Below are 24,482 nucleotides of genomic sequence, written 5' to 3'. Positions count from 1 at the left end.
TTTTATTCATTGCACTTTTAAAAAAGCCATCAACAGTCTAAAACCGATTAGAAGCAAATTGGCTTTAAACAATTCATGATTAAAGATTTGTGAATCAAGTATTCCAGCCTTTTTTTCTTAGTTTAAACTAGTACCTTTTATTTTCATACACATTTTAACTAATGTATTATTGTTAAAGCATGCATGTGTAATTTACAACTACATATGGCACAACAACATTAAAACAAATAGCAGGTTACAGATTGTTAGTTGCTGTTATTTAAACATATCTGAATTAATATCCCTGTTCTTCATAAAGCTATGTTTTCCAAACTTTAATTCATGACTGTTATGTGAGTATTGGTTGATGCAATCCAATAGGATATTTTGTACTGTAAAATGCTCTAAAATAATCCAGCTGTAGATTATTAGGCGGGGCATCAAAGTTTGATTATGTGCTGTGCTGTGTAAAGGAACAGAATAAGACAGCTATCAAAACAAAACCTTTTGGTTTTACACATTACACATTACAGCCGTAATCCTGAGGCTAGTCACGATGGAGTGGAGTAATGCACTTTGTTTAAAGGGTACCCCAAGGTTAAGAACTGAGCCAAAGGAGATAACAAAGAGCTTCCTTTAGTCTTACAGTATGTGAGCATTAGACACCATTTAAGGCTCATTATACCCTGCCCTTTATGTTACTCATGTGGTTATAAAGAAAGTTATTTATCACTAAAAATAAACCTGTTGTTTACTGTTTTATCATGGTTATTCAGTTCAAGACGTTAACCTGTCAGGTTCCTTTTTTTTTCTTTTTAGCAGTGCGTCTGCTGCAGTAACAGCTTCTCAGTTTGGGATTGTCCTTGTGCTTAACTGGGTTAACTGAATAGACAAAGTAGCTACAAGTGGTTGAAGCAAGCCTTTTGCTTTTGGTAAATTTGGTTTTGAATTTCTGTGAGAATGGAAACCTGACGTAGTCACATTAACGACATAATCAAAAGAAGCTGTGTTTTGAGAGCAGTGTGACAGCCAGAGGTAATCAGAGATAGACGATTAACTACATTGTAACCAAGAGGCATAGGTTCATTGTTTTCAGTAAATTTCCTCTTTTCTCTGTAGCTTTTTCCAACTGTCTTTCAGTTGGCATTGCTGAAGAGTATTGACCTTAGCTGAAAGTAAAGCCACCAAACTTATAACCACTGATGAATGCATTAGTCTAGAAATGTATCACTTGACTTAATGGATTTGCATAAAGTTTAGGACTAAGTGTTTTCATTTATGGATATTGGTGCAATAACTCTCAACTTTAAACTACTACAAATAAAGTAAACTTTAAAAAAAAAAACAACAATAAAATAGGAATTTAAGTTATTACAGTATGTCTATACAAATTAAATACTATACTCAATAAACGTATCAAATCAGTGTGCTTAGTTAGTTCTTATATTTGTATGATAAAAAAAAAAAAAAAGAGAAGTAGCAGGAGTGTTTTCCAGTAATGACTATAATTTTATCTGGAGACTGGCCCTTGGCTGATTTGGAAAACAAGTTGACTGTTTAGATCATCTAATAGAACACTTGGAGCTTCAGTACCTGGTTTTAGTCATTGCTTTTCTCATCTGTTTCTATCTCACTCGAAAACAAAAGGCGAACATACATACGTTGTAACACTTCCAGCTGTTTTCCAATAGTGTGAATCACATTTTCTATTCTCCAGGCTTATGATAGTTTGTTTAGTGGAATAGGCTTTCTGTGGGTGGTGTCTGGTCAATCCATTCACTGAACAGTGAGGGGTAGACTGAAGGGGTACTTACTATAACTGTCTCTATAACATGTTAGATTACTTTAAATTTAGGGCCTATGAAATGTGAGGGGGCACTGGCTATAGCTGGGACACTGCTAGCAAGTCACCACGCTCTGCTAGAGAACACCACCACCACATTGTCCTGTGACCAATTGGTGTTTCTGTGATGTGATGTAACGTTTATGGCTAGCTTGAGATCACCAAGCTGTTTTAAAAGCCAGGCTTCCAGAGACAAAGCTAAATACCTGCTGCCTGATGCACCATACCCAATTTTTAAGTACATTTGCAGACTTGTATTCGCCACATGCAGTGTGGTTATAACTGTCCTTATTAAACTTATGACAGACGTGCCTTTTTCTTGCTTTATTATGTGAATCAGTGGCTCTGTTTATGAAAACACTGTCTCAAAACAAGAATTAAGCAGAGTTTGATGTAACACAAGATATTTTCATCAGCATTTTATTACTGATTCCAAAAGGTATTTGTGGTGGGCGGCAGAATGTCCTGTATTATTAAAACATTAGCAAACCGAGGGGCTCCCGAGTGGCACATCCAGTATAGGCGCTCCACACGGATGTGCCCTATAGCCTGGAGATCGCAAGACTGAATCCAGGCTATGTCACTGCTGACCGTGACTGGGAGTGCCTAGCGGGTGGCGCACAATTGGCCTAGAGCCGCCCGGGGGAGGGAGGGCTAGGTGCTCACCGCGCACCAGCGACCCCTATGGTCTGGCCAGGTGCCTGCGGGCAGGTAGCTAAGATTGTAAATCTCAATATTGATAAATAATGCATACGACATTGCATGTTCAGTCACCATTATGTATTGTGACTAATGTAATGTACAAATCCTTGTTTGCTGCATTTTCACATGATCCAACATGATTGCTTCTTTCCACAGTAACCGACTGCACTGTCAACACACGCCTTTATCGTATCTTATGCAATAAATACAGTACCAACAGTGTTGCAAAAAATAAGAAGGCCATATGGTTTGCAAATTTCCCAGCTCAATCTCTTATGTTGACTTCTGGGAATGCATTGTTTACATCACTGTTTACATTCCCGACAAGCACTTCGCCGCAATTTAGGCTTCCTTTTCTGCCACATATGTGAACGCACTTAGGCCCCCTAAAACCTCAACTGTGAACAGAAATTTGAGGCAGCCCAGAGACGGCCCAAGGCCGGCTCAGTAAGTGTGAACAGGGTCTTGGTGTTGCATCTTTTTCTGAACCTCCTTATGAAATTGGGAGAGGTATCTGCTATTAAAATGCTCATTAAAATACTTCCTAGTCACAGCCATAGGACTGACTAGCAGTCAGGGTGAGACAGCAGCTCTTCTCATCAGTAAGGTAGTGCAGTGGACTGGCAATACACCTTTCACTAGTGGATCAGTGTTTTTACTCCAGTTTGGGTTTTTAGACAGTTATAAAAAGTCATTTTAATTTGACTTGTTTCTTTTTTGTGGGTGGTCTCAGCAAAGATTCAAGCAAACAGGTGTCCATTTCCCAAATCCAGCGTTACACATGAACTGTGATTGATACTAGTGGTAGCAGCCTCTCAAACAGGCTGAGGATTAAATGGACATGAACTTCCGACCTTCCAACGTCAGCCCCCCCTCCATCCATCCTCAAATGCAGACAGATGCTGTTCATGCAGACAATAACAGACATATTAATGCTTCTCTGATATGCAAGTTCATTTTGATTCACCAAATAAAGGGGTTAATGTTACTGTCAGCTAAAATGACCTTGAGTCACTTGGGAGCCCCTGATTTAACAGATTTAAAACACCATGCTCGGAAAATTAAAGGAAAGACATATTAAAGGAAATGTTAAGCTAATCCTGCTGGAACCGCCGGAACGTATATCGCATGCCTATTCTGAAAGTGCTCCTCTGGACTGGGCTGCTGTGCAGCTTGGCAGTTCAGAGGTTCAGAACGGGAATTTGTAGGTTAAGAAAACAATGTTGACAAGTTGCAGCCAAGTGTTCTTGAGTCAACCTTGAAACCTTGAAAGGGCTGGAGTGATATCCATGGCTGATTCATTTGTACTGCTTAATGTCTTTGGCCCCTCCTGTTGGCTCTTTCGCATGTATTGCTTGCGTGGGTGATTCCTTTGTAACAAAGCTAGTGAGGCCAAGTCTGAGTGAGAATGTCATATTTGATTTCCCAGGCCTATGAGTCTGAAGTAAAAAACATGATTAATTTTATTAATGTCCCATTCATTGAAAATCCCAACTACATCTGTAACCAAAAATAATGTTGTCACACACTTAATATAAAAGATGATAAAAAGAATCAGTAGCTCTTGTAAGCGATGCGGTGTATAACTGCACAATGCCTGCATTTCCCATCACAATCCTGCATACAATTTCAATGGCAAAAAAAGTTTAAGCTTATTAATCCTGTTTTTTATTTATTTTTTTACATGTACCGCTGTACATTTTGTTCTTATGCTTTGAGGATCAATTTAGTACCTATAAAGGCTTGGTGGATTTGTCAGTTGGAGAAATCCTTCTTTTCAGGAATGTTTGATTACGGAAGTGACTTAATGGTCATGAATACCTTGAATTACTGAAACAGTTTGCACTACAGGGCCAGATTGAAAAATATCTTTGGTGTTAAGGTAGGTCCTTTGTCATGATATTACTATTATTATTACTATTGATAACCTTATTATCGACAGCAATTGTGTTTGACTGATTTGACCGTAAAGAGATCGGGAATTGGGGCGTTACTAAGTGCCAATGCAATTAAACTATTGAACACATTGCTTTAATTCAGTCCCCCCTATATTGTGGGAGAGAACAGTGGTGTGGTGAGTGCATGAGAGAGAGCTAGATATACTAAGGAGAAATCATATACTAGCTAGTTTAAGGTAATCATTTACTAGCTATTTCTCATTTACCATTTCCTCCAAAAAAAGGTCATAGGTAAGTCAGGACCACTTAGGTTTGAAATCCTAACAGATTTGCCAAAATTGCATTTTTTCTAAATTAATTTGTATTTAGGTTTATGAAGCCAACTATTATTTATAATATTATCCTTTAGATGGGTGTGCTAGGAAAGGGACAACCATTGATGGGCAGAAAAGCCTCCTCTCGTTTCCAACACTTCCTAATTCTTCTGTTACAGTGAGTTTGAGATCAATGGAAAGAGGAAGGGCTCTACAGTGTTTCAAGATTCGGAACGAGGCTAGTCTGGAAAATCATACATTTTACCCTGCAACTCTGCCTTCTGATAGGAAAGTTCAGACTTGTGTGGAAAAACAGTTGTGTTCCATTTGATTAATACCAATGAGTGTTATAAACTAGAGTGACCAGCGTGTTTATAACTTTACAGTGTACACCACAAAAATAAATCACAAACACATGTGGACATATTTTCCAGCCCTCGGGCGGTTTTATATTCACAGCTCGCTGTTTGTTTAAAGGTTCATATTCCCACCTTGAGCTTGCTTTACTGTTTATGCACTTGATTGCTATAATTTTGTTTCTTAATGTTGGCAAGCCTGACCTTATACCTACTGATTATTGATATCATTTACTCCACGGTCTGAGATTTCTTTATCCAAGGGCTTGATTAGCTCAAACACGTGGTGAAACATTTTGCCAAACCCTTCTATAGCAACATATAATAATAATTAAAAAATAAGAATAGCTTATATTAGGACAGCCACTTATATTGTTTGACCTTTTAGAAAAATAATGATTTTCACAGGTGGACAGTATCAGTAGAAGTGGCGGCAGAGTTGATTGAAAATAATGCTTTGGCTTATGTTAAGATCATTGTACATCATCTGAACCATTCTGTCAGAATGAAATGCAGGCTGATAGCAGCTGTAGAAACCAACCTAATAATTACTCTATGTGGTGAATATATAAAACAGTTACAGCTGCCTCTGTGTATTTTATTCAAATTGGTGTTTTTTTTTTTTAATGCAATACATGTATAAAAACAAAACCATCATGAGACGAGGCATTTTTTGTGTGATTACACATTACAATTGGTACCACAAACAAATCAGTGTGAACAGGAACCAGTCCCAATTGGTTCAGACAAGCGAGAGCCGACTGTAAGTATCAATAAGAATCTGAGGAAAAACCTTGCTTCCTGTCTAGTCAGTACTTTACCCAGTAAATATGTCCTGTTAATATTATTACACAATTGTTTTATATCACATTTGAAATAACGGAACACGAGGGTGGGGGACTGTGGTGACGTTACTCTGCTCAGATAGTTAAAATAGTTCATGATGAAACTGCAGACCAGACAGGTCTGTGAATAGGGGTGGGACACTGCTCTGTCACAAGGGTATTAAAGCAGGGTTTTATTGACCATTACCCAATATTTATGATTTACATAACTGCTTACTTTGTACATAATAAGAACATAATTATTAAGAGTTTGATATGCAAACAGTGCAGTCTTGAATTAACTGAAATTGGCAGATCATCAATATAACCATTAACATTCGGTGAAATTTAAGTTTAAATGTTTTGGTTTAACACAGTTGTCAAATATTGAAGTTATTGCTCCCCGGTTATCTGTACACAGCATAAACCAGAAGAAGAGTTATGCGGTAAAAATGTTACCATATATCAACAAGCCCACTTGAATTGAGGTTCTAAGCGGCTTTCAGAATGTAGGTACTCTGGGAGAACATACTCAGTGACCATGAGCAACTGCTGAGCAGCAAGCTGTCAGAATGTACAAAGCAGTCTCCATGGGCTACTAATTCACCACTTTATCCACAGAACAAATACATTGTGGTTAGGTGAGACTGGCCGGGTAGACAGGGATTTGCGCAAGTTTCTTTTAATTTCCCTTTGTTGTGATGCCAGTGGTTTAGTCCTGAAAAAGAAAGCAGCACGAATATAAATGTATATTGCAGGTAATGACTTTTGAAGGATTTGCTACTCGCCAAGCTTTGTCTTATCTTTCTACCCATACAAGCCAAGGAAAGTACTGACTTCCAAATCTACAGCACTAGGCCTTTCTTAGGGTGCCAAAAAATGTGTGGTTTGCAGCTAATGAAACAGAGTTTCTTACAATGATATTAATGCAGGCTGTTCTGTTTCTGTTTAATACCCTATTTGTTCAAGAAACATGGTCAGGGATGATTTGTCCCCAAGAATCCCTTTCTTGCAGTATTTAATTATTTTTTGTAATTTTTAGCTATTCTGCTTTCCCTCACTGACAGACAGGGTTGTGTTTCTTTAAATTCAGCCTTTTGTTCTCAACAGTGTCACATAATATACATTAGGATCATACTGGGAATACCAATTCATAATAACAACTTTTGTATTTTAAATCAGCTACTTTATAGAGTGTGTCCCCCTGTATTAGGAATCCTCCCTTTCACACGGCATGCTGTTCTCTTTTTCAACTCCTGTACCATCTTTAACTAACCCTTACTGTCCTTCATGTGTACAGATCTTTATAGGCTTTGGCGAGTGATGACATTTGTTTGTTGTTTCATGTTGCTGTACAGCTCAAGTCTTCTTTATACTGTGTATCACGCAATGCTACTAGGTACTGTACTAAAGGATTTTACTAGCAATGCATGCTCTCAAATGTTTCTTAAAATGTGGGAATTGGTTTAAAAAAATAAAACTATCATGCAGATTTATTTGTATAGAGGAGAAAATGAACATTCCAAACCCTCCGATTCCTCTGTGCCCTGATTTGGACATTAGCCCAGTCAAATACATTTGATAACTCACGCAGTGTCATGTGTTCTGATCGTCTGAGCTCAGTCCTAGGCATTTTCAACTGCTGTGTCAAAAGAGTACCAAAATTGATTTTACCTACTGTATTGTGCTAGAGGTTGCTCAATGCTGGTTATATACAGTATTGTTATTGATTAATGGAATAGTCTGCTTGGATATTTAATTGAATTACAAATACATCTTGAAATTATTTAAATAGGGATCCTGGAGTGCTGTAAGAGGTTAGTCACAGAGCATGGGTATGGATTATTAACTGCAAAAATATTCTGCACTTTGAAATCCTGCATTTAATAAATGGCATCTATAAATCTTTTTTTTTTTTTTAAATGTGTAGTTTTTGTATTGTTTTGCAGTGTTCATATTCTACTTCAGCAAATTTAATATACAGCCTTAGCAACATAAAGAATAGCATTAGGGGGTGGGAAAAATGAAACCACAATATAATGGTAAGAATCCAAAATAGTAGTAATCCTATTGGAAAAAGAAGAACACCTAATAAAACCATACTGTTAGCTGGTATGTTACTGTATATTAAATGTGTTATAGGACATACTCTTAGCAGCCAGTCAAAATGGTGTTAAAATGTACGATTTTGCATTAAGGAATATTAAATAATATTCACTTTCATTGGGATGCCACATCCTGTTATCTAGAATTTCATACTATTTTAATAACCTTAAGTAATGTATACATTTAATGACACCCATAACCCCTTAAAAAATGTCATATGTAGTAATACATTTTAATAATAAATATATAAGCACACTAAAACCTGGACACACCTCTGTGTAAAACCTTGAACTGGAGAATGTACTTTCTTGAGACAAAACACGAGGTTTGCTTTACATTCTTCTCTAGTGATAAAACATACTCATTTGTGCGGTTAATAATAGCATTGATATCCTCCACAGCTACCATTATCTGTAGATAAAAGGGGCGTATAATGAGTCTGTGCCACTGCACCTTCTATTGCTAATATCTCCTAGATCATTTATAAGCATGCCACTTCTAATACTTTGTATTATTGAAACTCCTCTGGCAAAAACCAATGGCACTCTTCGATTTGACCTGATGGCTGCCATATTAGGGTTGTATGACTTTGTGGTTTACAGATGATAAACTAAACTCATCTAAATATTGGCTTCATAAGGTGCACCTATTTATTATGTGATTCCCTAGGCCAGGTTCGTGGATGTCGTACAAGAAAAACAAACCCTTTCGTGGGAGATTTTTTTTTGCAGAAACAATTTGAGGTAATGAAGTCATATTTTCATGGTTATATAAATCCTGTACGCATAACCTGCTGATAACTATGAAATTGATCTCTGGCCTAATATGGCTGCCATGTTACAGTCCCATGACCTTTGAACTTACATCTGCATAGACAGTACACTTTGAGCTACTGTCTTCTTTGATTTTCTTACTTAAATTACATTGCCAATTTTGTCTGTTAAAAAGGAACCCTTTATAGTTGGTACACAGTTGTATTCTATGATTCTCTAAATAAGGGTCCATTACAGGTGGTGCCCACTGAACATTGACTTTTCAGTGTTTTTTACATTTCCATATTACTGTTTTACTGTTTTATTACTGTTTTCCATATTACATATTAATGTTTTCCTTCATATAATTTCTTGAGATGCTTCACAAAAATCTTGGTTTTTGAATCCCAAATGCAACTATTTCTAAAACAAGAAATAAATATGGACCTGGCCCCCTTTTAATTCTTTGTTTCCTGCATATCTTGGTTATGCCAAACCTCTGCCGGTTGTTGGTTGAAGCAGAAGCAGGTCTGTTTGGTCACAGTGTCACATAATGGCTTGGGAGAGAGAGCTTCTTGTCTCAGTCAAAGTCCCTCAGCACAGACTGTGTATCTGAGTATTATTGCAAACTGAATAAAAAAAGATAAGGGTATATGTGACAGAAAGACAATGATTCTTGGTGGTAAATCTCCCTCCCGACCTGTGAGGGCGCTAAGTAACAGAAGTACCCTGGACTGCTTGGCCTGCCTGATTGATCACTTGCACCTGCACACTATTAACCACTTTGTATATTAACTGTGTAAATGTAATTGAAGCTGCTTACTGTTTAATAGTTCTTTCCCCAGTTACATGTTTCTAGAAGTAATGAGTGTACAGGATTTAAACACTATATTTCACTGTTTTGTAAGATCATTTTTAAGTTTCAGACTAATGCATGTATTTTCAGACCAATCAATTCACTGCCATCACTATTAATGTGAGTTTGAAGATCATGACTGAATTAGCCTAACGTCGACACAGTAATACATCTCAAATAGGACAAAGGCCAAAATAATATTATTACGCTTTGAAGTTAGCATTTCTAAATGGAGTACCAGCTTGCTCTTCCACCTTTCTTATACAAAGTGTGGAACAGCTGGAAAGCTGTTAAAAAAAGCAAACAGCATTAAGAGGTCAGAGTTTTCAGTAACTCTTCAACTTAAGAGGATTGAGAATTAACCACTTCACTTATTTTTTGTTTTTTGAAACACGCTAAGGAAAGATTTAAAGACCCACTGCACTTCCAGAAGAACAATAATAATAAAATAAATAAAAAATAAGATGGGGGGCACTTGATTATGCAACATCCCAATACTGACCACAACAGAACAATGTATTCAGTGATTGCAGGGATGTTTCCTCAGTCTAATGCTAACATCCCTAGACCACAGATTTTCTGTAATGAATGCTGTGTTAGAACTCTGAGTGGCAGGACCAGTGCTTGTCTGCATTCATCATGATGACCACAGGGAGACCACAGAGTTGCTGTAATAACCTCTGATGTTGCAGGAGAGCCACATTAATGGCTTTTGGGTAACCACAGTGATTAGGAATGCAAGTGCATATGCCCGGATTTGTGAGCGTGTTTATGGGTTTCATTGGCCACAACATCTGTCAAGTTCATCCACATCTAGTGTGGTACTGTATAGTAATGTTTATCATATGGATGGGTTACAACAATAACTTGCATCCTACACAATTTTGCACAGAATAAATTGCAACAAAGTCATTTACTGCATGCCACACGACTCCAGCTGGTATTTTTTTGGCTCCCAGATTAGAATTCTTGGTTAATTGATTCCTGTTTTGTATTTGTAGAATCTTCATTTTAGAAACAGTACCTGTTTCACAATAAGGATTTTAGGATTTCAAGAACAACACAGTTCTGTAGAAATCATATGTGCTAGTCTACATAATTATAATGCTAAACTGTATTTAGCAGACTGTTACAGCACCAAGAAGAGCTTTGTGAAACTGGACCCAAGTTTCTGTTAGTTACAATCTTTTGCCAACATAAGCAACAGGAAAAGCCTATTCTAACTACATGCAAGAAATTTTTTTTTTCATCATTTTAACCTGCTTGTATCAGTGCTCTGCAACCATGGCACCAAAAAAAATAAATCAACACAACTACAGACTGACATTTCCCAGTTGTCATATACAACCTTCTCAGTACATGAAACATGCTGTTACAACTCTCTTCTTGATTGTTTTTAAAAGTTGCCATTGACCTGTGACTTTCCAAACAAACTAAACAACCGTCAGAGTTATTCATTATGTTTAAAACAAGCCTCACTTCCTACCAAGTACGGCAGTAACGCAGACACCAGTCTCACCCGATAAGGAGAGAATACTGCAGTCACAATCTGCACAAGTGCATTAACTGGCACATGATATAAGCCAGGGAATATTTCGGTAAGGTTTAATGTGGTTAAAGTGCATTGGTAATGTGTTTACTACTGTAAGCCAACAGCATCGCCTCAAATTACTTGCTGTCATTACCAAATAAACCAATGGTTTATGTTAATTCATTTAAAGAAGCCCTATAAGTATGGTCTGCACAAGTGGATCTGACAGCATGACATGGAGTTTTATACTTTCTTTTTCCCATAAGAAAACCCATACATTAACAATTCAACCCTAAACACAGTATGCAATGTAATGTGCAAGACATTAAAACTTTTCATTTCTTAACTGATCAACAAAGGTAAACACATACACGGAAACGGCTTGATCCTAACCTGGATTTATTATAATAACACCATAGCCTAATAAATTGATTTGCTGCTTGGCGGTCTCCTGTTTCCAGGAGAATGTTCTAATTAGACCCACTTGGCTAAAGCAACAGGAATGATGCATTGGCATTGCAGTTGAGTTCTGGCCTGGAGTTCAAGTTTAATTCATTACACATTTTAGTTCAGGAGACTATGACAATCTGAAACACAAACACAAAGTGTCCAGAGGTCCCAGTTCCCTTCTTTACTGCAGGGGGGCTGACCAACACCCATGAAACTGCAGTGTCTGTGCTTTTAATGGAGGTCACCTGATTTCATTAGAACTTACAATGGTTTACTAAACAGCAACAGCCCTGGTTAATTTTTACTTCTTAGGTGGGCAAGAAGCATATAATTGCCTGATGTTTTATCGCAAGCTAATTAAAACATGTGCGGGAGATTGTTTCTCTTTAACTGCACAGTACATATGGAAACTATAAAAGTTAATGTGTAACATGTTTACTGCTGTGTGACTGCTGATACAGTAATTGAATGATAAACATTGTACTGTTATATTTACATGTATTTACATTATAGGGATATGTGCAGTATATTATACCAGTATCACCTGCAGTTGGACTGAAATCTGTTTGAGATATTGATTAATATCACCTGTGTGAATGATACACAACACTCCCAACAAGCTTTGGGATGTTCCAATAGCTATTAAGACGAGTGTGTTTGTGTGTGTGTACTTTCCTGAAAATGAGAGAGATTGTGGGTAGCAAGCATAAAACAGTAGCAGTAACAGTAATTAGTACTGCAGCACTATCCCAGCCTCACACTATCTGAGCTTTTCATATTTTCATGGACATATAAATGCTGCAAGCTAACTGTTGTGCCAGTATCCTTAACATTGACCTCTGACCCTATATAGCTGCCAATTTGAGATGTCAGTTTTTCACCATGCTAGAGATGACACACATTTAGATATTGTCATCATATTTGATATCAGTCAAGGTCCTTTATGGGTGTTATCTAGTGGAAAGGTTAACCCCTGGCTGTGTCAATGATAAGCAATTCTATAAATATGCTTTTCACATTATACTATACCACAGGGAGGGCTTGTTTTTGTCCAAAAAACACACCTTTCTCCTGAAATAAGTCATCTATTGTTTCTTCTTTATGGCTAGTCACAGGTGTTTGGTCTTGTAAGTAAATCTGTTTTTTTATTGTTTTAATCATGCAATAACCCTGTGACACAAACATCTGGTCTTCTCCCATTTGCACATGTGCGCTGTGTGAAGTCACTCACTAATAAACTAGGCCAGTGTTTAGATGAGCCTCAATCCATCACAAGTACAGAACTGACTTGGCTGAGCAGATGAAGGGAAAAAAAGATTAAAGTAATATGGCTTTATTTGGCCTGGCAAGTTTATTAAGGGTACTTTTAAAAAGCAGGTAGTGGATTCATCCAGTAACAAATGCTGTGGGAGCATGAACACTTTAAACTGAATTTGTTGGCTGGATTCTAGAAAATATTATTTTAGTCTGAAAAGTAATTCCGCAATCTGATTGTGAGATGAGGTTCATGTGTAGCGTGCATCATCCTGCAGAATCTGACTGATTTCTAGACACTTTGGCACTTATGCTGATCAAGCCCATGGTAATGTCTATGACAAGCAACATGAACTGAAGAGCTGCTGCTGAACTCAGGTGACAGACAGACTTAGCAAAAAAATAAAAATCAATCACAGCGTTTGAGTACTTGTAATCAACACCACTCACAGGGACAGTAAAACAAACAAACAAAAAAAGATAATTGCAATCTGAAACTACTGTACTTATTCATTAGCAATCATTTTTGAAAAGCTCACTGCTTGCCAACAGGAGTCTGGCACAGTCACTATTTTACTTTAGTGGATACTGAATTAGAATTGTCTGTGCTTCAGGGGGTTTACTTTAATAACTAGTACTGGAGTGAATGTCTACAATCTCCTTTTATGTTATCCTAAAAACACAGCAAGTCATTTTAAACCTTTAAATCTGTAGCAATTATCAAGACGCCCACAGAATGGGAGTGTGGAAGTTTGGATCACCCCAAAATAAAACCTTGACTTGCACAGTGAACAAAGTACAAAACAAAGATCAGACAAACACTGGGACTTGTGCACATAATCATTTCATAAGCAGAGCAAAATACTGAGCTGTGCAGTTCTAACTGCTTTCACAGAATTATATTACTGGTCCTGTTATTTTTGTGATAACATTTGGAACTCGAATTGAACCTCAAAGACTTTTTAAATGGATATATAATGTGACATGGGTACTAATGTACAAATGGATATTTCGTGAACCAAAAAATATTATCACATAAAATAAGTGGCAAGGTGGTGTGTGGCCAAAAATGACACCAGCCCAGTGGATGCATATTAAAAACTGTAACTTCTCTAAACCTATATCAAATTGTAATGTAAAAAATGTACGTTCTGGTGGTCAGCAAACAACTCCCAAAATTCGGTTACGCAGTTCTTGCAAAAACCCATTTCTACACAATCACATGTTGTGTTACTACTACTTATAAGCAACACAACAAACAGCTTTAACCACGTGATATATATTTATAAGATGATATGTATGTAGTCTGCATTTTTCTCCTTTATCTGTTTTTTGCTATGAGTGCCTTTGTAAATTAATAGATGTTATAGCTCCCTTTGTTGCAGTATCAAGCACAGTCTTCAAAGCTGCCATTAACTGAAACAGCTTTCTAATGAAAAACAAATACCAACTAAATCACTTATACATTATGAAGGCACATTTGTATTATCAAAATTACAGACTGTTTTTTAGCCAGCATTATTTTAATGTAAATGCACATCTTTCTGATGTGTGCTCATTCTACTGCTTGTTTAGTGTTCAGGAATATATTAAAAGGTACCGTACTGCCTTTCTTCTGCAACAACAGCCATGTTTAGAAAGTATGTTAGTTAGGCCTACATGGTCTTGAAATCAAAATGCTATATTAATGTTGTATATAGTGCATTTTTAAACATACACAGTGTGTAACAGTTAAGTAAATTAGAATAAACTATGATGGGCTACTGTTTTCTTATTGCTGTTGCCTATTCGAGAAAATGCCTTTAACAACCAAACTGGGGTAAACCTGTTAAACTGCACTTGTAGATTGATGTACCCCTCCTACTCTGCACTGGACCTCCCTGACCTACGCGCATTACTGTTTGTATTATTTGTAGTAAACTGTACTGTGCTTAAATATTAATCTTGTGTAACCCTGTACTGCCCTGTAACACTATAAGTTGCCTTGGATAAAGGTGTCTACCAAATGCCTTAAATAAAGGTGTTTGCCAAAAAATAAATACATAAAATAATAGTAATAATAATAATTATAATAATAATAATAATAATAATATGAAACATGCTGTCAGTCAGAATACAATAATGTGATTCTACTGCTGCTGGGGTCTTAATGGGACCCCCAAGCCCTCACTTGTTTTTTTTTTTTGGGCTAAAATCGAAGATAGATATATATATATATATAACAATAACAACAATACCAATTTTTTGTGAGTTTCTCTTTATGTAAAAAAGACAAAGAGAAATACACCTTTTTTTTCTGTTACACCATACGTTAAGTTATATAATCTTAGTTTGTCCAAGAATTTGAATTTTTATTTTATATATATATATATATATGCATGTTGTTTACCGACTTATTAACTGTTAAACATTTCAATTCTGCTCGGGCTGCTTGATTCGTCTGCACTGAGAATAATGTCTTTGTTAAACCTGGTTTGATGCCTGGCCCGTAAGAGACAATATGCTCTTTCTTGTTTGCATTTATTTTCCATGACATTGTGCATTTGTCCTTTAGATTTAATTGGACAGCCTTCAAGTAGATCTGTTTATTGCAATCTATTCCCCTCGTGATGAGCACAAGATCTGGAGCCTTTCAGTAAACTGTCAGCTGGTGGTTAAATCCACTTCGCCAAGGCCGGAACACAGGACACATCTTTCTCTTTCCTTCTTAACCCTTAAAACTTTAATACTGAACCAGCATTCATTTGACCTCTTCTTATTAGCCTTATTACACAAGGTTCATGCTTTCCAGCAGCCGTGGTGGTTCTGTGCCAGAACGAGTAAAATCAGAAATATTTAACCCAGTAAACATTAACAGGATCTTCGATGCAGTGTCCAGTCCCTTACCCTATTCCATGAGCTTGGAATTACAGGGGTCAAATTGCAATGAACCATTTTGTCAGTAGAAGTTTTTAATTGGCCAGATTCCCTGTCTAGTTTTGACACTATGTTGGTGTTTATTTTGTCTTACTCTCGAATTTTCCCATGAGCTGGTTCTGCTGTAAACCAACTGATCAATCTATTAGTAATTGACCTGACCAATTAATCAATCATTTAAAGTGGCGATCAGAACACATTAAAGTGTGATTCCTGTGAATTTGGAAGGTTGTTTTTGCTAGATGTACAGCATACTGTTACAATAATATTGATGGTTCTCAGAATTCTTCTAAAGAGAGCTCTTTGGTTCATGACGTCACCCAAAACCCACTGCTAACAGCTGTGTTGAAATTGGACAAAAAGTATTGCTCCCATCCATTTTTTAGGCTTTATTGTTATTCACAGTGGGCATGTTTGTACATTTGTGCTAGGGAATGTGTAGTTGCTGACCTAAGTGGACAGTAACACAGATTCATTAAGCTCCATGTATTTGTACACACGCTATTGTTTTATGATTTCTAGGTGCTCTATTCCCATAGTAGCTTCAGGGTTCCACATAAATGTACTGTGGATATTTCCTTGAAGCCCCTGGAGAGGGTATCAATCTGTAATAATTGTAAAACTGTAACATCATATGCCAAATGTCAAATAAAAACACGCTAGATTTGAAGAGTTTGGTATAGAAGAAGTTCTCTAATAATAAAAGAAAAGCATAAAACAGGTAAAATATTAGAATCTTTATAATTTTACAGTTTACTCTTTATTGGGTGGACAGAAGTCTTCCATCTTAAACAAGTTTTTTTTAATTTTTTTTAATCAAACTGCTTAAAAGTTAAAGAACACCAATACTGATTGTCTGCTGTCATTACCTGTAAACACGTCTTGATTTTTGAAAATATAGCTGTGAAATAATTTCTAGTAATGACTACATGCTTCAGATGCACTAATCTTAGACTAGTCTTGGGCGGTAGACAGACTCCCAGATTATGGGGATAGCTTGTGATAAAGTATGTCCATATCAAGGGTCATCGTAGCTGAATAAATACAGTACTTCTGTAGTTTTACATAAAAAAAACATTATTGTGACATACGTACGGCGAGATAGACAGACAGATTCCGATACTCTTAATAACTTGTCATAAAATATATGGATGATACAAACAGACACAAAGACAGACAGAGACTCTATTTACCCCTACACTCTGTAACTCTCATTACACAGATGTTCTCTAGATATATTACGAAAAGGAAGTGACCTGCAAACAGACAGTTGGACAGACAGACAACCTCCATGGACCCCCAGATTAGGATACACTTAATAATACTTATTAAAAGAATGTTCTTAGTTATTTCCATCACAGTCGGATAAGCGATACTTAAAATGTAATTGTGATTTAGAAATAGATTATCAGTGGACAGGCTCCATGTCACCCAACATTATGGCACACTCAGTGATGTGATAAAGAAGGCGCTTAGTACGTTTTGTGGCAATTGGACAAGTGATTCTTTAATATGATTCTCTTATTTGCTGGAACCAGCAGCCAACTCTGTTGATTGCTAAGAACACATCACATACTTTATCATAACTGACTATAAATGAACGATATCAGATAGATAAGCATCTGTTAAGTGACATTTACAGTAAGTCACTCGGAAAGCAATGACATGGAGACATCTTGGTTTCTGCTCACTGTTTTGTCTGTCTCTATCACTGTCTGTTAATTTTGTAATAAGGCCCCTGTGGACAATTTAGCTGTCAGACCATATGTCATACTACACTTGAGGTGTCAAGTTTAAAGTTGTACACACTTCAGACGTTTATACTAAATCCTTTTGTTATGTTCAGTATCTTTTACTTCACAGTTACTTTAACAGTTTATTTTAGTACCACCTGGGTTGCTTACTTACTGGGGATCACTGTTTTTAGCAATTTAGAGTTTAATGCCACAATTTATATAAATGTATGGAAAGGTATTTGCTTATTATTACTCTTTTATTTGAACTAATTGGGTCTAATAACTGCTGCCCTTCAACTCTCCATACTGTAAATGTGTTTTCCCACAGAGGTGAATTATTGTCGTTTCAGTATAAAGGGTAGCAGAAACCAACATTGTGAGAATATTCTTTTCAAAATGACATACTGTTCCAGTTGGAGCAACATGGTAAGAATACAGAGGGTTCCAAAAGATTCTGTAGCGAGTCATGTTTCAGCTGATGTGCCAAAATCCTTCACTGGCTTGGTTCCCAATGTAAGGAAACAGCTGTCTGTCTCATCTCGAGCACGTTTCCCAGGCTGTGAACGACTTTAACAGTCATCCAAAGAACAATGCGTTTCTAAACATGTTAAACAGCATACATGAAAAAGGAAATGGTTATAAGAACTGAAATAATAAGAACATAAGAAAACTTTGGGAATGAGAAAAGGCCGTTCTGCACATCAAGGCTCGTTCCTTGTTAGCACACCATTTACCCTAAATAGATGTAACTAATTCACTAGGACAGAATCTAGTGGTTTTTTACATACACTTACTACTGTATGTCACCTGGTAGGCTGTTCTGTGCATTTAGAACTCTCTGTGCAACAAACTTCCATTTTAAACTAACTTTTATTCAGCTTCCATTTAAGCCCTCTGTGCTAAATGTGAAGTAGTGTCTTGGGTAATTTTATCTAGACCACTAAGGATTTTATAGACTTCAATCAAGTCCGTTCTTTTTTCCAGGATGAAAAGATTGAAGAATGGCAATGTGCAAGGGCATTCCCACTGAGTTATTTATCTCTTAGGTTTCACTTGCATCACTTTTGTTAATGATAGGGGGATGTACCTTCCTATCCTGTAGAATGTGAGCCCTTGTTTTTGTGAGTTTTAAGCAGTTTGAAAATCTGAATCCTGTCGGCTGAAGTTAATTTCTGCCACCTAGTGGTGATAGGACACACTTATTTTGCTTCATTGCTACAATGGTGTTTTACTTGATTGGTCAACTTTGAAAATAAATATAAGAAGTACATGCTTTATTGTTTGCCCCTGTTATTTGTAATAGTGTTTGCAGCCTTGTTCCTTCCAGAGATAGGAGCTTGCTTGTATTTAAGAGACACTAGACAGAAGCCCTTAGTTCTCACATTTGATATTGGGTACATGGGTATTGTGAAGCTCTCTGTAGCCTTTTGACTGGAATTCTGTTTTCTTCAGGGATTGTTTAGCACTGCTAATATAAATCATGTCTTAACCCCTCACATGCCTTTTTATTTGTCCTACATAGTGAATGGGACACTCACCACCTGCTTATTGGAATTGTGCTCTTATTCTTAGTAGATCACACCCATTCTCTAAGGGGAATGTGAACTATTTTTTTAAAAATATTTTGTTTATTGTTTTTTCAGGGGTGCAGTGGTTGTGGAAAATGTGACTGCAGTGGAGTGAAAGGACAAAAGGTAAGCATATCATGTTTTATAATAAATTATTGTAGAAGCTACCCTGTAACCTGTACATTAATGTGGCTTATAATTAGGGCGTATGATTTTCCGGTTTTACTCGATTTTTGCTTTTTTGAACACTTTTCTTCCCAGTTATTTGTTTTGTGAGTGTGTGTTTAAGCCAAGAGCATTTAGATGTAACAGTCGATCGTTTCACTTTGTAAAACAGCATGGAGTAAAGTTGTTTTGTTTTCCTGTATGTTCTGTGTGCAATTATACTTGCAAGTCCACTACAAAATAAAACTTGAGAAATGCCTCCATATACAGTGTGTGTGTATGTGTGAGAGAGAGAGAAAGAGAGAGGGGGGGAGATAGATGTTATCAAATGTTTGTATATCTCAATGTGTGGAAATATACATACATTGGGGATTTAAACTTTGTGCTTAAGAATTTGTTTATTTCTTTCTAAATAAAACCCAATTTCTACACAAATGTTTATTCTTTCTTGATTATATGTAAATAAAAATCCAGCCGGTTTCACCCGATTTTTTTTCATTAAATAATTCTACCCGATTTTTAAAAAAAGCATTCACCTGAATTTTGAAAAAAAAAAAATCACCCGAAAATCAGACGCCGTACTTATAATGCATAGCCATTTCTAAATACCAAATGTGATATAAAGTAAACCAAACTTTTGTCTATGCTGTTGACATAAAAAATACAAATGACTACACACTGTAATACACATTATTGTATAGGTTACAGAATTGCTTCTACAATGCCATTGATACCTCAGGACATGAATCACAAGGTAGTGACAGAATTAATTCTAGAATGTCAGTGATACCTCAGGGCATGAATCACAAGGTAGTGACAGAATTAATTCTAGAATGTCAGTGATACCTCAGGGCATGAATCACAAGGTAGTGACAGAATTAATTCTAGAATGTCAGTGATACCTCAGGGCATGAATCACAAGGTAGTGACAGAATTCTAATACAGGTTAAAAAAAAAACCCAAAAAACAACGGTTGTTTCCCCTTCACAAAGCCTTCTGTTTTCCATTATGGCCTGGACATTCTAGAAAATGAGCTGTTGCATCGCAGTGCATCAAACTACATTAAATGTATTCAGAAGTTTTGAACTCCTCTTTTCAGTATTCTGAGCTAATGACAGGTACGTGTAGTCCAATCAAAAATATTTTACAATATATGAGTTAGCTAAAACATACATCCAATGTAATTAATTGTTCTATTTCAGACAAAAAAAAGTAGCAAATTATATGTAACAGTATTACATAATGTGGAAAAATAATATATAAATGACAAGCACTTTTACCTTCTGGATACTTACTTGTGTTGTTAACAACATGCATACATACACAGAAGCATACATACATACACATGGAAACACCTGCCATATGTAGTTGTAACTGGGTGTATAAAATGATTGTCCCTCACATTTAGTGATGTGTAAGTTATGTACATGACACATTGGATTTATATTCTGTAATATATACAGGGTGCATCTACAGTACTGTGAAAAAGAATTTGCCCCCTGTCTGATGCTCTGCATTTTTGCACATTTTCACATTGAACTTGGTCAGATCTTTTAAGTCTGAGAGAAAAAAATGACACCAAAGTTTGGTGCTTCTTTCATTTGTTTGGTGTGCAAGATAATCAAACATGCAATCTTCAGGTGTGAAAAAGTTATTGCCTCCCCCTAGTTAACTCAACCCAATTAAAGGGATAGTTAGGGTCAGCTGTTTGAGTACTTTGATTAACAATCAGGCCTGATTTGGCCCAGCCCTGCCCAATATAAATCTGACTAACTGGCCCTGACCATCCTAGTGAAGCTGTCAGCACACAGGTTCTAGAGGCACATCATGCCACGATCAAAAGAAATTCCTGAAGATCTCCAGAAAAAAAAGTTGTTGAAACCTTTCAGTCTGGATAGGGTTACAGAGCCATTTCTAAGGCTCTGGGGCTCCACCAAATCACAGTCAGAGCCATATTGTCCAAATGGAGAAAGTTTGGGACAGTAGTGAATCTTCCCAGGAGTGGCTGTCCTGCCAAAATCTCTCCAAGAGCAAGACATTAAATTGCCCAGGAAGTCATAAAGAACCCTAGAACAACATCCCAGGATCTATAGACCTCTCTCGCCTCGGCTGTCAGTGTTCATGACTCCACCATCAGAAAGACACTGGGCAAAAATGGGATTCATGGCAGAGTAGCAAGGCAGAAACCACTGCTCACTAAGAAGATTGTGCTCGTCTCAAGTTTGCCAAAAAGCACCTGGGTGATCCTTCTGGAACAATGTTCTATGGGCAGATGAGTCAAAAGTGGACCTTTTTGGCCAACATAGGCCCGCTGTGTCTGGCGAAAACCAAACACTGCATTCCACAGTAAGAACCTCATACCAACGATCAAGCATGGTGGTGGTAGTGTCATGATTTGGGGATACTTTGCTGCATCAGGACCTGGACGACATGCCATTATTGAAGGAACCATGAATTCTGCTTTGTATTGGAGAATTCTGCAGGAGAATGTCAGGCCATCTATCTGTGAGCTGAAACTTAAGCGCAGCTGGGTCATGCAGCAAGGCAATGATCCAAAACACACAAGCAAGTCTACATTAGAATGGTTGATGAACAAGAAATTTTAAGTTTTGGAATGGCCTAGTCTATGGCCAGACCTAAACAAGAAGTTTATGCTTGAAAACCCACAAATGTCACTGAGTTGAAGCAGTTTTGCATGAAGGAGTGGGCCAAAATTCCTCTACGGTGCTGTGAGAGACTGATCAATAACTACAGGAAGTGTTTGGTTGCAGTTATTGCTGCTAAAGGTGGAGTAACCAGTTACTTTTTCACACGGGGCATTGGGTGTTGCATAACGTTTTTTTAATAAATAAATGAAATAAGTATCAAAATTTTGTGTTATTTGTTCACTCAGGGTCCCTTTTATCTAATGTTAGATTTTGGTTGAAGATCTGATAACATTCAGTATCAGAAATATTCAGAAATGCAGAAAATCAGACAGGGGGCAAATACTTTTTCATGGTACTGTACCTGCTAGTTACAATGGAATGCGGTTTGGTCAGATTTTCCACGAAATGGCTGTTTCAAAGACTGGCAGCAGAGCAAGGAAAGGTTTTGGGTCCAACTGTTACATCATTCCTCTGAAGGGCAGAGACAGCTGTGAACAGCAAAACACGACTTGACAAATGATCCTGACTGGGGGCGATCCACCTGGACATTTCCAGGATGACAGTATCGTTTTTAATACAGCAAGTTTTTTGCGGTCTAGTTTAATGAAACATTTACAGAAACAAAGCATGTAGCAGACTCCCCTCTCCTGCCAAATCACACTTACGTCAGTATTTAGAAACACTTAAAGTATAGTTCCACATTAGTCGTCACTGGTATTTTGAAAGCTTTCTGTAATTAAGTGAGTATGGATGGTTACTTAAGAACTAGTCATATTTATCCTACTGACACTTAAAATGCACTCAAAGGAATTGCTGCAGTATGTGTTTATTGATTCATTAACTTACCTACTTATTTAATATGTATTAACTATACATGAACAAAAATAAAATGTACAAAATACATATTTACACATCTACTGGTATTGTAATTTAGGAACTGCATTTTTTTTTTAAGTACACTAGAAATATAAACATATTTGAAACCATTTATTGTCTGGAGAGGTACTGCAATATGATGTTTATCTCCATAATGTCAAAAAATCAAGACTAACATAAAGAGTGATTTTACAGGTTGAGAAAATTCTAATAAGGTGAATGTGCTAGACAAGATTTACCCTTATAAGTGAGTTGTTTTTTTAGGTATTCCTGTGCCTTGTTGAGTCTCTTGAAAGTAAAAGATGGAGTGTATTATTTAATATATGGCAGTGGAAGGCAGCTGGCACAAAGAACACCCAGCATCTGGTTCTTGAACAGAAAAGCTTGCAGTATGACTAATGCCTGCCATTGGCTCTCATTAACACACCATGTATGGTCAGAGAAGTAAACATTCTTTTCATGGTTTAATATGATTCTCTACAATGAAAAAACTGTCTTCATGCTTTCTGTAACATCAAAGTGTTTCACTTTAATGAAACTTCACTGATAAAACTTGAACAAGACAGAGGAAGTGTGATGGAAGATATCAGAAGCTTGTACAATAATTTACTCCAATTGCATTCAATTTTCAGAAGCATTTACTGTATAATTGAAGATTTTAAAAAGGAAATGCCTCTCTGGGTAGGGGATTCAGTGAGAATGAGCCTCCTGTATTTCCATAGAGGGCAGAATCCACTCTGCTTACATTTCTTTGCAGTCAGAGAACTAGAATCACATTACAATCGCATTTCAACATGCCTTTTTTAGGCATTTCTGTTCTGCTCTGCAGTTTAAAACATAATCCATCAAACCATGACACTTCTAAAAGTCATCTAAAACTTGGTAATCTCAGATTCTCCTGCACTTGTTATTCCCAGACATCCCCTCCCTCTTGAGTGGAAAAGTCTGACATATTACTGAGATCCAGATTACATTCACAGCAGACAGCCTCAGTAGTACTGGTATATCCAGTATTGTACTGAATGAAAATAATTCTGGAGAAATTGAATTCTACCAAAGTATTCCAAAGTATTTATAATAGGGATGAACATAAAACTGCAATCTTGCGGCAGGCTGAACCATTCCACAATTGACTAGGCTCCTAATTACACATACTATAAGGTTGTGGACCCTCCAGTTTTATTAAAGTGTTACTAATCTCATAGTAAAGCAAGCGCTGACTCAAACTGCTATGCAATGTCATTTACATTTCTTAAAATAGCTTCAAAACACAGCACAGTTAAAGGCCTCAAGATTACAAAATTTGGTGAGGTGAGGGTTCCCTATTGGACTGTGTTTAATATATCAGAATATATATTATTCACCCACATGCACAGCTGCTTATTTCTTGATTTCATGGGATCGATATCTTAAAAAAAAAAACATTACACAGAAAATAAATGTTGGACCTGGTATTGAAATAATAAATAATCTGATAAAGTCATAATAAGGCAGTCAGACACAAAACAAATGCATCCAGTGAAATAATAAATGATATTGATCATGTAGCCAGGCCTAGTTCCCAGGTAGAATACCAGCAGATCCCCACTGCTACTATAATGTGACTTTGTTTTAGCATCTGGAAGTTTTGAGCTTTGTATTGGTGAGAACAGAAGCCCACAACAATTTGACATTTTTCTACATCCTTACCATGTAAAACAATTAAAAA

At 36.8% G+C, this 24,482-nt stretch overlaps 1 protein-coding gene across 1 annotated transcript in view; it reads left to right on the top strand.

Annotated features, from left to right (window-relative positions):
- LOC121320810 (collagen alpha-1(IV) chain-like) overlaps positions 1–24,482 on the top strand; it is a 70,587-nt gene that overhangs the window by 2,301 nt on the left and 43,804 nt on the right. The window contains exon 2 of the mRNA XM_041259462.1: positions 19,161–19,211. Within this exon, the coding sequence (XP_041115396.1) occupies positions 19,161–19,211 (51 nt within the window). The remainder of the gene's footprint in view (positions 1–19,160; positions 19,212–24,482) is intronic.

Source organism: Polyodon spathula, chromosome 9 (genome assembly GCF_017654505.1).
Source record: "Polyodon spathula isolate WHYD16114869_AA chromosome 9, ASM1765450v1, whole genome shotgun sequence".
In the NCBI taxonomy this organism is placed as follows: domain Eukaryota; kingdom Metazoa; phylum Chordata; class Actinopteri; order Acipenseriformes; family Polyodontidae; genus Polyodon; species Polyodon spathula.
The sequence above is the reverse complement of the archived record's forward strand: the minus strand, read 5'-3'. Positions and strand labels throughout refer to the sequence as shown.